We start from the raw sequence: 14,708 nt of genomic DNA, 5'->3' as shown, positions 1-14,708 counted from the left end.
TTATTTATTTCCTCTTAATTCTCTCCTCTTGCTTTTCTTCTCCCAATCTCTTTTCTCTTTTCCACAAACATGAGTGGTTAATGGGAAAGTGGACTTGATCAGGGTGAAGAGACACTCATTAAAAGTGGAAAGAAAAAAAAAAGCTTCCCATACTATTTTTTTCTCATACCTTAAATCCTTATAACGTTCAAGAGATTATAGAGGCTGAAATCACACACACATATAACAAAAAATATAGAAAAGGATTCATCAATTCAACAAGGTGTATCAGGATCTCCCAAAATGCAGAAGATACAATATCACCATGACCAACTTTCACACACTACCATGCATCAGACACTGTTCTAAACATTGAGAAGTAGAATTCATTTAGTCTTCACTATAATCCTATGCTGTAGGTACCACTATTACCTCCAGCTCTAAATATGAGGAAATGAGGCACAGAGGGGCTAAATAAATTGTCCAAGGCCATTCAGCTAGTAAGTGGCAAAGCCAGGACACTGCACAGAGAGTGTAGCTCCAGAGTCTGTGCTCTGAACCCCTATGCTATGATCCCTGTATTCCCTAATCTACTTTAGGAACCGCAGAATGCAGGACTGTGTCCTCACCTGATCACACTGTCATGGACACTTATATTTTCTTGCGACATTTTCATGAGGAGGTCTGGTAACTGAATGTCGACAAAGAAGGCAAGGTCACTGGGTTCCCAGCCCATATCCAAAAGGTGGAGCAGGGCTGTCTGAACACAGGACAGGGCTGGCAGAAAGGACCTGAAAGAGACCATGAAGGGGAAAGTGATCAGAGCTGCTTGCCACTAGAGGGGACAACAGAAACGATGAAAGTCAGAGACCTGGTTTGCTTGTCGGTGGACAGCAAAGGGGAGCTCCAGGTGACAGTTCTTACAATCTCTGGTCAAATTTCTTACACTCTATACAAACCCTCTTTAAAGGACAACTTAAGTAAAAGACTTCTGAAAGCATAAACGTTTCCACCCTGCTGGGACTACCTAGGGGACATTTTATGGTAAGGGATTGAGTAGTAAAAAAAACCTCCTCCTGATAAATAGCAAAATCAGGGCTAACCCCAAGTTAACCAAGGGTATGCAATTTAGATGTAGAGAAGAACCACCTGATGTGAGGGTTATATCTAAACCACTTTCTCTGGAGGAGACCGGGGAATGGCTTTACACTCAAGTTTTAAAACTGCACATAGTACATCAAAAACTGGAAATAACAGGTTACAACTTCTTAGATAAACTAAGACAAATCCCCTTTTAAAAGCTGTACACACTATATAGAAAAAAGGCTGGGAGAAAATATACTAGTAAGTTAACATTAGCGATTAGCTCTAGATGGTAAGATTAGAGGTTATTTTTATTTTACTTTGTGCTTGTCTATATTTTCAACATTTGAACATGTATTTCTTTTAAAATCAGAAAAAAACAGAAATAATTTTGTTCCCTAGAAATTATGAAGTTATCCAGTACCTGTCATTTATGCTATTACATCCTTTAATTGCTTTGACCAAAAACAGAACAAATTGATAGTAAGTATCTCGAATTTCTTTGTGTAGATCTGCACCACAGCCCTCCAAGTGTCCGAAATAACTAGAAACAGAGGAAATCACTGATCATTTAATTGCTATAATGTCATTTACTTAATAATCATTTTTCTTTACATGAAAAAAAGCCAAACAGCAGCAAGCTAAACGAAGTGGTGCATGAAGTTAAAACCACCATAATAACTCCAGAAAGTAACAGACAAAATAGTAAGTGAATCCATCCACCTGGCAGAAGTGGGGGGACTGATTATTTATCTTGGTTAATATAAAAACCACCCCTCCCACCACTACCTGAGTGCCAGATACCATGTGAGGTATTTTTCACAAATCACCACCTTATTTAATCCTCTCCACACAGCCATGCCTCAACCCCCACCGCCTCCCTTCCTTGATGGCTTTGGCACCACACTCGTTCTTTTCTACCTTGATCCTCACTATACCTTGGAGACTTCAAGGCCTGTGGGAACAATGCCCCAGTCCCTCTGTCTGTCCCTGGACTCTCCTCCATCCCTGCAGCCATCCCAGTCTGAGGGTCACTGCTTTGACCTTGTCACCCTAGGAACAACATTATATCTGAAATCCTGACTTCTGAGCATCCTACTCTGACCACACCTCTCATGCTGCTCACCTGTGACTCCCACCTGGCCTTTCCGATCCCAAAGAGCCCCGACCCACGACGCTGCCTCCTGCTCCCGATCTACTCCCCCTGCCATGCTTTCACTCTCTGCACTCAGCTTAAGATTCCACGGCCCATCACCATAATCACACCTCAGCAATCACTAATTCCCTTGATGTTTTCTCCCTCCACATACTAGCCTGCAAAATCTTATACCTATCAAAACAGCAATGAGTTGCTGGAGGAAACACCATACAATCACGCTGACTAGTATTATTTTAAATTAAAAACCATCACTCTCTCAAATAAGCACTCAAAATTGTCAGGGAATCAGACTGGCTTTCTTAATTTTCATTACTATTTCAAAACTTTCTGCCTCTCCTTAAACTGCCACTACTTCCTCCAAACCTTCATTTTTAGCTGATAACTCTCCTCGTATCTTACTTTTTAAAAACAGAAGTGATCACAGAAACTCCCCCATCTTTGCACCCCAAAACCTACCAACCAGCTTGCATCTCGATCCTGCTCCCACTGATATAGAGTCCCCCTGGCTGTCAGAGGCTGACTTCTCTGCTTTTGCAACTGCCACCTCTCTTCTTGCATCAAGTTCTCATTGCTGACTCATTCCCACCAGGAGACAAATGTACTCTAACAGCTCTCAATAACCCTCAGCTGATCCCACATCTACTCCAATCAATGCCCTATTCCTTTGCTCCCCAGTAAGGTCAGATTTCTTAAATTACTTGTCTATAGTCTCTCTCTCCATTTTATCACTCCACCCCACCCTGACCTCCATTCTCTTCTCAACCCAGTTCAACTAGGCTCCAGCAAGACTGTGGTCAGATCTGGGGTGTTACTGCTCAAAACCTCTCACATCAGCTTTGACAAAGCTAACTATTCCTGTCTCTTGAGATACATTCTGCTTGTCATGGTCACCCCCTGGTTTTCACTCCTGATGGCCACTCCTTCTGATCTCCTTAGCTGACTCTACTTCCTCTGCCTGACTTCTAAACAGAGAAGTGCCCCTAAAGCCCAGTCCTGAGCCCTCTTCTGTGCACCTCTGCCCTTTTCCCAGGGGGGTCTCATCTGGTCCGGCTTTAAATACCATCTCTATATGCTGATAGCATCCAAATTCCATCCCTAGCTCTGGTTTTCTTTCCAGTATTTCAGACTCATCTCTATTTTCTTTGTCATTACTTGGATGTGAAAGAAGTAGCTCAAACTTAATGTGGCCAGAACGAAACTTCTGATTTCACCCCAATCTGTTTTTTCTATACTCTTTCCCTCAGTGAAATGCATCACATCCACCCAACTGCTCAAGCCAAAATCCTACAACTGTCTTTCCCTGTGACTCCTTCCACTCACCCTGTCACCAAAATACCCCCTGAACCTCACTCTTTTCTCCCCATCTCTAGTACTATTCTTGGTCCAAACCACCACCATCTCTTGCCTGGCCTACTGTGACAGTCTCCTAACTGCTTTTCTTACTTCCACTATTTTTCACATAGTAGCCAGAAGTACCTTTTATAAATATAAGTCACAGTATGCTCCTCCTGTGCTTAAAATTCTCCAGGGGTTTCCCATCTACAACTCAGCATAAAACCAAACACCTAAAATCATATCCTACAAAGCTTTATGTGATGTGGTCCCTGACTAATTTTCCAGTCTTATCTCCTCCCATTTCTCCTACCTCACTCAGGCCCAAAGGCTTTCTTTCTGTTCTCTGGGTCAATCCCCGACCCTATGGACCTTAGCACTGTTCCTTCTGCCTTTAGTTCTCTTTCTCAATCTCATCTAGCCGTTCATCTGGTTTACATATCAGCTCCTCAGCCTGCCTTTCCTGACCATCTAAACTAGGTCACTCGGTATGAAATCACCATATCTGAAATATATATGTGTGTGTGTATATATATATATATATATATATATACACAGAAACACATATATGTATATGCAACACCTAGTACAGTATATAGTCAATACTCAGAAAATATTTATTGAATGACTGTTAGAATAACCTTGTGAGGTACTTTGATTAATATCATTACTGTAAATGAGCATTAAATTTAGCTCACAGCTTCCAGGAGCAAATGATGAATATAGGTTATATGCGGAATATAATTCTTGCCATAAAATAAAACTGTAAACACATCAGGAGGAAAAAAACATATTCATGGTATTTACTTACAAAAAGGATAGAACCCATTTTTCCCTAGGGTGGGAGAATGAATTGACCAAAATCATAGATTTGCATCCTACATGGGAATGATGGTTATTGATTAGAGCCGACAATTAGGATTTCTTTAAAATGACCCTGGCCTGCTTTCCTTGCAGACTTGCAATTTGCACTTACTTGGTAAACTCTTTCTGGCAGGTCAGAAGTTCCAACAGGAAAAGTATATAAGGTGGATGGAAGCAATGGGGCTGCCCGAGGGATTCTGCACAATACTGAATTATCCTCAGGACTTCGAGGATGCTCTGGGCTTGGGCTTTCCTCAAGGAAAGAACCTTTATAACACTGGAGACAGAACTCAAGTCAGTAACACCAAGAAAACCCTTGGGTTGGGGCAGAAAGAAAACTCACAACCAGCCAAGTTCTGATGCCACATTAATAAAAAGAAAATACTATCATGAGGGATCAGAAATATCACTCCGGAAGGACAGTAATTCCAGTTTGCTCCTTTTAGTCATTACTCAGTAGCATTACAAATCAGTTCACACCAATTGTCTGGAAACCCAGCAACCCATATTAAAAAATTAACTGATCAGAAAGGAACTTAAGTAGCTTTACTTCCCCCCAATGAGACAAAGCCTTAATTCTTAGGACAGGAAATTTAACATGCATTACTTGCAGAGATGTAGGCCACAAATAATTTTTTTTCCAGAGATGTAGGCCACAGAAAATATCAAAGCCTAAACTTCTCCCAGGGTTAAAATAAGATAAATTTATAAATGGCAGGTACTGAAAGAAATGTTTCTTTTTTTATCCTAACAGTACATTGAGATATAATAATGTATGATAATGTACAAATCTAAGTGAAAAAATATTTATTTAAAAGAAAAAAAAATCATCAAATTTTTCTAAAACAAATCTCTATCTATCTTTCAACTATTATTTGCTCATTTTTAGCATGAATTGGCCTTTGACTAGACTGGTTGTCTACAGCTTGAAAAAAGCCAGTGCCGGCTCACCTCTCATGGGAGAGTGACTGATCTTTGATGAAGTCCAGGACATCCTTCAGTACAGGGTATTTCTCTTTCACCGTGGGAATCGGCCTAGCTTCCTCCATTGATCGGAAGGAGAGCAGCCGGAGTCGCCCTCGGGTGAAGGGAGGCCGCCGGGTGGGAGTGCAAGGGGACGAGGGCTCCTCAGCTGTAGCAGAGGACATTTCTGAGGCAGCAGGGCCACCGCTGGGCGGCAGCTTTGGCTGGACATCCGAGCTGGGACTCCTGTCTCCCACAGCAGGAAGAGCTGCTTCAGCGGGAGATCCTGAGGCTTGGAAATACTCTTCCACCACGGAGCTCGTCCTCTGGCGCTTGTCAAGGGGTTGCAGATGATCAGTCTCAGCTCCAGTCACCAACCTGTCACAGCTTCCTTTCAAACTTACACCCACGGGCAAGAATTTTAGTAAGAGAAGACTCTTCTGAATACACTCTTTTGCTAAATGCAAAAGCCAAGACAGATAATGAAAAAAAAGTCAAAGTTAGACTTATCGTCTACCATTCTATTTAAGCTCAAAAATTTGGGACAAGAAATATCTCCATTAATATAGTGATATACACATCTACTGACAGAACAGAATTATTTTAACCTCATTATGCAAATCAAAATCTCCTTAGCATTTACCAGCACACTTAGAAACAGGTTTTACTGTGGATACTTGCAAACATACAGAGAAAAGACAGGATCAGGACTCCTCCGTGTAGCCCTCACCCAGCTCGGGAGTTACCGATCCATGGCTGGTTCTGTCTCACCTCCCCCCACCCCCATTCCCCAGATGACTGCCATGCAGATCCCAGACATACTATTTCAACTATAAAGACTTCAGGATATGTCTCTAAAAAAAATATAAAGTAATCATCATTAAAAAAGTAACTAATTCCTTAATTTCACTGAAAAAAGTGGAATATGCTTTAAAAACATAACAAGGGGTGGCTCCAAAAGCACCTGATGCCTCCTTGGAGAAGAAATTAGGAAGATACTCCTATTTGGATCAATTACTCCTCTCTGAGATTTTTCTATTTGTGATACATCCTTGGAAATTACACTTAACAGCTGTGTTACTTTCCCTAGGTCAACACAGCTTCAACTGAAATATTCCCTCAGGTGGGTCACTGGCTTTCTAAATAATGGAAACGGAAGACCCAGTAAGGAGAGTGGGAGTCAGCGCACTCACCCAGGCTCTCGGGGTTGGCCTCAGCAGCCTCTGACCCGCGCTTGTCTTCAGCCTCGTTCCCCAGGCTCATCAGGGACTTTTGCTTCACCTCTAACTGGGGGAGGATTTGAGCCACATGATTATGCTATCCAGGCAGGGCAGCAAACCAGCCCTAGCACACTGCTTCCAAAGCACACAGCACTGAGGTCATGAAGAGCATTATAGTTGTTGCCCAGCTGTTGAGTTCACAGGGCTGAGCTGTTTCTGTCTGTCCAAAAAGTAACTCAGGCTTTGAAGATGTCTAAAGTTGTATCTGCAAAACTGCCTTCTTTTCACTATACATTATTTGGGAAGGGTTTGTACCCATGCACCTATTGTTTTAAAAATTCTAGAACACTGGAGCTGCAGGGGCCCTTATCTGAAGACAACCTCCTACACATGCAGAAGTGGTCTAGAGAAGTGAAGGGTCACGATAGGGCGACATACCCAGTTTGTTGCAGAGGTTGTAAAGACTTGATCTCTACTGTACCATGAGTTAGGAGATACCTCTAAGTGATGCTAAGCCTGCCAGGCAGAGAAGGGTGCTCCTGTACCAGCACAGGCAAGGTCACAGTGTGGGCCACAGTGCTGACAGCCCAGGCAGAAGGCCATGTGTAGTAAATGAGAGGTCAAAGGTCTTGGAAAGAAGGCTGGCATCTGTCTGTTGGCAATATGTCCTATGCTAAACCAGAAGCATAATTTACAATGTGTCTTGTCAATCACCAAGTCCTTTTTATTTGAACTGTCTGTGTTAACTGCCTTTATCAGACACTCATTTTTTTTTCTTTTTTCTTTCTATTTTGATATCATTAATATACAATCACATGAGCAACATTGCGGTTACTTGATTTCCCCCCATTATCAAGTCCCCCCCCATACCCCATTACAGTCACTGTCCATCAGCGTAGTAAGATACTACAGAATCACTACTTGTCTTCTCTGTGCTATACTGCCTTCCCCATGCCCCCACTTACATTATGTGTGCTAATCGTAATGCCCCTTATTCCCCTTTTCCCTCCCTTCCCACCCACCCTCCCCAGTCCCTTTCCCTTTAGTAACTGTTAGTTCATTCTTATGTTCTGTGAGTCTGCTGCTGTTTTGTTCCTTCAGTTTTTGCTTTGTTCTTATACTTCACAGATGAGCGAAATCATTTGGTACTTGTCTGTCTTTGCCTGGCTTATTTCACTGAGCATAATACCCTCTAGCTCCATCTATGTTGTTGCAAATGATAGGATTTGTTTTCTTCTTATGGCTGAATAATATTCCATTGTGTATATGTACCACCTCTTCTTTATCCATTCATCTACTGATGGACACTTAGGTTGCTTCCATTTCTTGGCTATTGTAAATAGTGCTGTGATAACATAGGGGTGCATATGTCTTTTTCAAACTGGGCTCCTGCACTCTTAGGGTAAATTCCTAGGAGTGGAATTCCTGGGTCAAATGGTACTTCTATTTTGAGATTTTTGAGGAACCTCCATACTGCTTTCCACAATGGTTGAACTAGTTTACATTCCCACCAGCAGTGTAGGAGGGTTCCCCTTTCTCCACATCCTCATCAGCATTTGTTGTTCCTACTCTTTTCTATGTTGGCCATCCTAACTGGTATGAGGTGATATCTCATTGTGGTTTTAATTTGCATTAATCTATATGTGGTTTTAAATTGCATCGCTGATAATTGGTGATATGGAGCATTTTTTCATGTGCCTTTTGGCCACTTGAATTTCTTCTTTGGAGAGGTGTCTGTTCATATCCTCCACCCATTTTTTAATAGGGTTATTTGCTTTTTGGGTGTTGAGGTGTGTGAGTTCTTTATGTATTTTGGATGTTAACCCCTTGGAGAATATGTCATTTGCAAATATATTCTCCCATAATGTAGGATGCCTTTTTGTTCTGCTGATGGTCAGACACTCTTTTTCTTAAACTGTCTACTATACTGACTTGGTTTCTCTGTCAACACACTTCTGATTCTCCTACTATTCTGATGATGATAACTTTTAGTATCTTTTGAGAGGTCTTGTTCTATTTACCTCCATCTATTTACCCATTATATGCTGGGTACCACCTATGTTTTAATCATTGTGGATTCTGTCCAAGGATATATGTTCCTGGATAAATGCATACACTTAAATAAAACTATTACCAATGATTTGAAGTTACTTTTACTTTGCTTTGACATTTCTATGAAGCATTTGCCATTTAGATTCTTTCACATTTACTAAATTCTCCTGCTAGATGTCTTAATAACCTAGGTGTCCTCCTACTCAACATGTCTCAGAATGAACCTACCTGCCCACTGCTAGATCCAAAACCATTTCTCCTGCTCTGTTCAGTGCCCCTACCATCTGCCAGGTCACCCAAACCAGGATCATGGGGAGAGTCCTCAATTCCATTCTTCTGTGCACCACTCATGCCAATCACAAAGTCTAATTATTTCATCTCCTAAGTAGCAGAAGACATACTCATCTAATTACCACAATTAGTCTCCTGCTTTTGATTTCATTATCCATCCTCAACTCAGTTATTTAAAGATATTTTCCCCTAATTACCATATATTTAATGATTGTAAATATATTTAAAAAATATATATATATATATAGTACTCATCTCCATGCCTAAGAGATAAAAACAATCTTCTGAATTCAGTGTTTATGATTTCCATGCATTTGTATAATTTTACTAACATTTATGTTCATAACATATAGATTTGGTTTGTGTTTAAATTATATAAGGAATATCTTAGGCATTCTTGTACAACTTGTTTTTGCTTTTTTTTGCTCATCATCATGGTTATGAGCACCATCCATGCTGACACATGTAGCTCTATTTAATTCACTTTCATTGTAGTATAATATTATATTATCATTTCACATTGTAATACAGTATTATAAAATGACATAATTCTTTTGTCCATTCTACAAATGACCTTTTGTTCTTCCAGTTTATTGCTATCACAAACAATGCTGCAGAAACACTTTTCTAAAACACAGAAATCCCTCTCCTTTGAGAGTGGCCTCTATCCTGCCTAGAACTGTCATTGGGTTTCCTGTATCTAAAGCAATGCTCTTCCTCTTGGTCTGAGAGGTTCCACAGAGTGGCCTTCAGGGTTACTGAAGGATGTACAGGGGGGCTCTACTGAAACCTGTTTACTCTGAACATCCTCAACACTCACCAAATTGATTTCAAGGGTTCTACATTATTTTATATCCATTCATGTCACTGTACTTCAGTTTTTTTTAAATTTCTAAAGTTATATTCTTTAGAAGAGAGTTACTTACCTTAATTCCATGATACCATGGTGGGAAAACTCGAAATATATAAAAATCATAAGCAAAGGAAAATCTTACCATCCATATTCGAATCCCATCTGCCAGGGAATACACCTGTGCAAACTCCTCGCTCAGGGCTACCTTGCCCCTACTGTTTACTGGGGAAAGGAGAGATGTTGAGATGATACTCAGTTAACACAATCCACTACTACAACAGTAATTAAGCACCAAGTAGCTTCTAAATCTCCTAACATATAGAGAAAGTCCTGTCTCTGACACTCACACATTGAGTGTGGTAAGAAAGGCTTAAGGAAAAAATGATCAAGTCAACAACAAATACCTGCAGTGGGTTCTCTGTGTTACTTCAAACCAAGTTTTTTCAAATGAACAACATCTGAAGTGGGCATACTATTACAGTGAGTAAAATATTAAAAGTAAAAATATAAAAGTAAGGTATAAAAAATAATAAAAGTAAAATTTTAAAAATTAAAAGTAAGTAAAAAATAATTGACACAGAAAAAAGTTCATGATACATATGTATGTATTAAGTATAAAGGCTGGTTATGAAACAGTATAAACAAATTATCTTACTTAAAAAGTATACATATTAAAAACATAATGTATATGTATATACATATATACACATATAAATATATCCAGATAAAAGGCCAGGTGTACATATACAAAAATGTTACTAGAGGTGTTTTCAAAGTGGTGAGATTATAGTTGAGAATTCTTTCAAAATTTTCTTTACTTTGTAAGTTTCTACATGAATGTATATTATTTTTATCATTAGAAAAAGAACAAAAAGAAACACTGATGAGGCCTGCCCCCTCTCTTTATCTAATAACCAAAGAATAATATACTAGAACAGTAGGCTCACTGTTGAACCAATGAATGCAATGAATATTTTTTGAATCTAGAATGTGCTAGACCCTACACCAGGCACTGGGATCATAATGCTGAGAAAACCAGACATGGTCCTTCAGCTCATCGTGTAGTTGAAAAACTTCTCCCATACATTTCTAACCCAAAAGGGTGACCAATTTTTAGACAAAGATGAGCAAATCTGCTAGATAAGGACCACTCTCAAAGTAGCTGAGTCTTGAAGAATCCATGGATAGCCCTTAAAGGCAGGGACAGACAGAACCAAGACCAACTGGGTCTCCTTCAAAGCAACAGTGGTAGGTATTCTAGAAACAGCCTGTATTCAGTGAAGTATTTCTAGTTCCTACATTTGAGTGTGTTTCTTTACTGCAAACAGATACGTGACATCTGAGCATGGTTTGAAAAGTTGCTGGGGGAACACTTCTGCTGGAAGCCTTCTGTTTCTCAGCTTTTAACTTTCACAAGGCTTTTATCCCTCTACGGAAAGTTCCCATAGGTAACAAAGACAGTCTAGCTCTCTTACTACAATTTCATATGGAAATTGTATACTGAATTTTTTTTTCTCAAAATCATACAGGTTAACTCCATCCCCACCCCCCAGCAGAGATACACTCTTCCATATGAAAGTTGTTTACATAAATCATTCATGCTTCAAGGTAGTTTTATTTATTTGAGCAGCTTCTTAAAGGAAATGTTAGGATTTGAGACTATAATTAAGATGTTTTAGAAATTAGGAAATAAACTCTGTAATGTGAGATCCAAAGGACTCAGCAATAAAGGCAGCCAGGGATAATAATACCAATGATAACAGTAATAATAATATGAGCAGCAGTCAATTACCCATGCTGATGGAAGGAAGCATTTGTTCCTGCTTATTTCATCTGCACATGGGAAGACACAGACCCTGTCACAGTGCTTAGGAACACGCATTCCTCATCTTTAGGTGGGGTCTGAAATGTTCTCCCCCTGAAAGATTATGATTAGAGAGAGACTCTCCTTCCTTGTGGGTCCCGCAGGCTATAGGCATGGTAAATTAACAGAGATGGTATCCCTGGGGAACATGAGGAAAAGAAATGGTGAGCAGCAGGCTATCAGCAAATGAAGCCATGGGGGGATGATGCTACAAAGAAGCTGCGAGTCTAAAGTAAGAGTTAATACCTACATTTCCTCCTTGTTTGTTAACACATTTCAGTGCCTAAACACCTCTGGTTTTAACTGGCATTTCTTAGAATGTCAGAGTTAATAAACTCTGAACTTTTACAGATAAGGATTCCGAGGTACAGAAACGTTGTCTGATTAGACCGAAGCTGCACAACTTCTGGTTTTGAGGCTGGGACTACAACCCAAGTTAAAGTTTCTTTCTATTAAACTTCTTCACAGTTTTCCATAAGAGTTTTGGATAAAGACAAATTATGTGCAAATTAGGAAACTCAAGGCTACTTGCCATATATTATAATCTGCTCACTATAAATTGGTCACAGATCTTTTGACTGGCAAAGTAGGACTAACGAGATAAAGTCTAGAGTTGTAGAAGTATGTTTATATTTCAAATATTTAAAATTTTTCACTTAAGCTTTCCTAAAACTTAACGATTGGCCGTCAGATCAAAAATATTCCCTGTAATATAAGTTACCATATTTTTGCAGCTTCTCATATAAATCTGGAGTGCGATACACCAGAGCAGCAAAGGTGGCGTTCACAGCTTGATCAATAGTGGAACCAGCAACTATATCTGTCTTTGGGGCCTGTTTTCTACATGCCTGTATGAATCCTTTGATAAGTTCTGAATATGGCCCACAGAAGTTCTGGGCAGGATCTGACTGTGCAAAATCAAGAAGAAAATGGTGGCAAGGATCATCAGGGATGTTCTTAACCTGGGAACAAAAAGAAAAAAAAAAGAAAAGAAAAGAAAAAGAAGAAAGAAACCCATAATGTTTAACACAGTCATTCAAAAATGAAAGTTTACTGAACACCTATCAAGTCAAAGCAGAAGTATAAAACACGGTATCTACTCTCAGCAAGTTTAAATCTATTTGGGGAGAAACCAGACAGATATATGGGTTAAAAAAAAAAGGGTAAATGTAAATAAAACATCAAAAGCATTAAAACTAGCACTAACATAAAGCAAAACATTATCAAGTGCTAAATGCCTAGAAGGGACATGCAGTGCTGAGAATTCACAGGAGAGAGCTCCCGGCAGGTTCAAGTAATTAAGAAAAGCCTCCTGGAGGTATGGATTTTGGACTGGACCCTGAAGACTGGGCCTTCCTTAGGTCTGGTCCTGGGGAACATAACCGTCATAAGAAATTAAGAGTCAGTGGGGAGACTAACCTGGCCTGAAGTCTCAGCGGGGGAGTGGTGGGAACTAGAGTCAGATAGGTAAGGTGAAAGGAGACTGTAGAGAGCCTTGACTGTCACACTGAGGAGCTTAGACTTCACCCTGTGGGCAATGGGGAGCCATTAATGGGGCTTGGCAGTGGAATGACAAGATAATGCAGTGTTTAAAAATCTTGGTAGGCACCAATGTAACAATGCAAGTGCAAGGTGAGGGCCTGGATAAAGATGGAGACAGAGGAAATGGAAGGAAGTGACCATCACTGAGAAGAACCCACAGGGCTTGCCACTGGCTGGATAGGAAAGGTGAAGACAAGGTGGGGATAAAGGTGACGCTAGGGAGCAGGGGCTCAACACCCAGGAAAACAAAAAGGATGCAATGAGAAGTCAGGGAGACACCTGGTTTTATACCTCTGAGTTAGAGGGAGTCAGAACCATGAAATGGAAACACCTAACCGGAAGCTGGAGATACATGACTAGAGAAGAACCAGGGCTGGAAACTGGAAATACTCAGGAATTATTCACACATATGTGGGGAGAGAAGAGAGGATAAAGTCTTGGTGGGTTGTGGGTAAGAGGAGAAAGCCTGAATAAAGCCTACTCTTTAGAGGAGGAGGATAAGAGAGGTCAAATAGGAGGCAGATGGGTGGTTAGATGTAAGAGAAGACAGTGGACTATCACGCAATCAAAAGAGAGTGTCTGAAGGAACCAAATTTAATGGACATAAAGGAGAAGACAAGCTGAGAAAGAGCTCTTGGATTCAGCAATTACTAGTGAATAAGGTGGGGGAGAGGAGAGGAGGGAAGGAAGAAGGAGGAGGAGGAGGAAAAGTAGAGCAGAGATAGGGGGAAGGAGAGGTGAAAAAGTGACGGCAGGCAAAGCCTAAATCATGTGTTACCCATCCCACAGAGAACAAAAAGTACAGATTAATCATTCACTCTGAAGTCTGACTCAGTGGGCACTGGAAATAGACTCAACTTGTTTAATAACTCCATCAGGAGACATTTACTGAGTACCTACTATGTCTCCCTGAAGAGTCATTCATTCAGTATTGTTGAACACCCATTACACACTGGATCCTGTGGTACACAGTGGGGACACTAAATGAACAGGAGATAGTTTCTGCTCTCAAATAGCTAACAGCTTAGTGGGGGTGATAAGATATAAACACAGATGTTTATAATTTAAAGTAATAAATATTAGTAAACATTTTCCATTCCAAATAAAAAGTATTGGAAACATAAATACCTCTTTACTATCCTGGTGTGGGTGAGTGGGCCAGCTTGCTTCTACTCCCAACTCTGGGCACAATTGATGTCTGAAGACAGGTTTCCACAAGGGAGAGTTTAGGACCAATGCCATCTTTGCCTGAGGTACTGCCATGTTACCTCCTAATTCTGGAAAGAGAAGACAGCTTAGGAGGGTTCCATTTTTTCCTTAATACACTGAGAATCTTCAAAACAGATGAAGAAAAGTCTTAAAAAAAAAAACCCAAAATTTGGGCATTATTAAGAGGTGGAGGAAATTCACCCACATTGACCAGAATGTAATTCTGCCACTTCATAAACACATACCCCAGATGAACCCAAACCGTAAGAAGTCCTGAAATGCATTCTGATGAACAGC

At 40.3% G+C, this 14,708-nt stretch overlaps 1 protein-coding gene across 5 annotated transcripts in view; it reads right to left on the bottom strand.

The window, feature by feature from the left end:
• The window catches only part of ZZEF1 (zinc finger ZZ-type and EF-hand domain containing 1), a 111,127-nt gene that overhangs the window by 40,147 nt on the left and 56,272 nt on the right, over positions 1 to 14,708 (bottom strand). For all 5 annotated transcript variants that reach the window (XR_008997192.1, XM_057501014.1, XM_057501016.1 and 2 more), the window contains exons 25-32: positions 14,331 to 14,479; positions 12,382 to 12,622; positions 9,939 to 10,018; positions 6,574 to 6,667; positions 5,369 to 5,837; positions 4,530 to 4,694; positions 1,487 to 1,606; positions 609 to 770 (exon numbers count right to left, since the gene is read on the bottom strand). Coding sequence is in view for 4 of the 5 variants with exons in the window: in XM_057501014.1 (XP_057356997.1) it covers positions 609 to 770; positions 1,487 to 1,606; positions 4,530 to 4,694; positions 5,369 to 5,837; positions 6,574 to 6,667; positions 9,939 to 10,018; positions 12,382 to 12,622; positions 14,331 to 14,479 (1,480 nt within the window). In the remaining variant the exon portion in view is untranslated. The remainder of the gene's footprint in view (positions 1 to 608; positions 771 to 1,486; positions 1,607 to 4,529; positions 4,695 to 5,368; positions 5,838 to 6,573; positions 6,668 to 9,938; positions 10,019 to 12,381; positions 12,623 to 14,330; positions 14,480 to 14,708) is intronic.

This window comes from Manis pentadactyla, chromosome 4, assembly GCF_030020395.1.
Source record: "Manis pentadactyla isolate mManPen7 chromosome 4, mManPen7.hap1, whole genome shotgun sequence".
Classification (NCBI taxonomy): Eukaryota; Metazoa; Chordata; class Mammalia; order Pholidota; family Manidae; genus Manis; species Manis pentadactyla.
The sequence above is the reverse complement of the archived record's forward strand: the minus strand, read 5'-3'. Positions and strand labels throughout refer to the sequence as shown.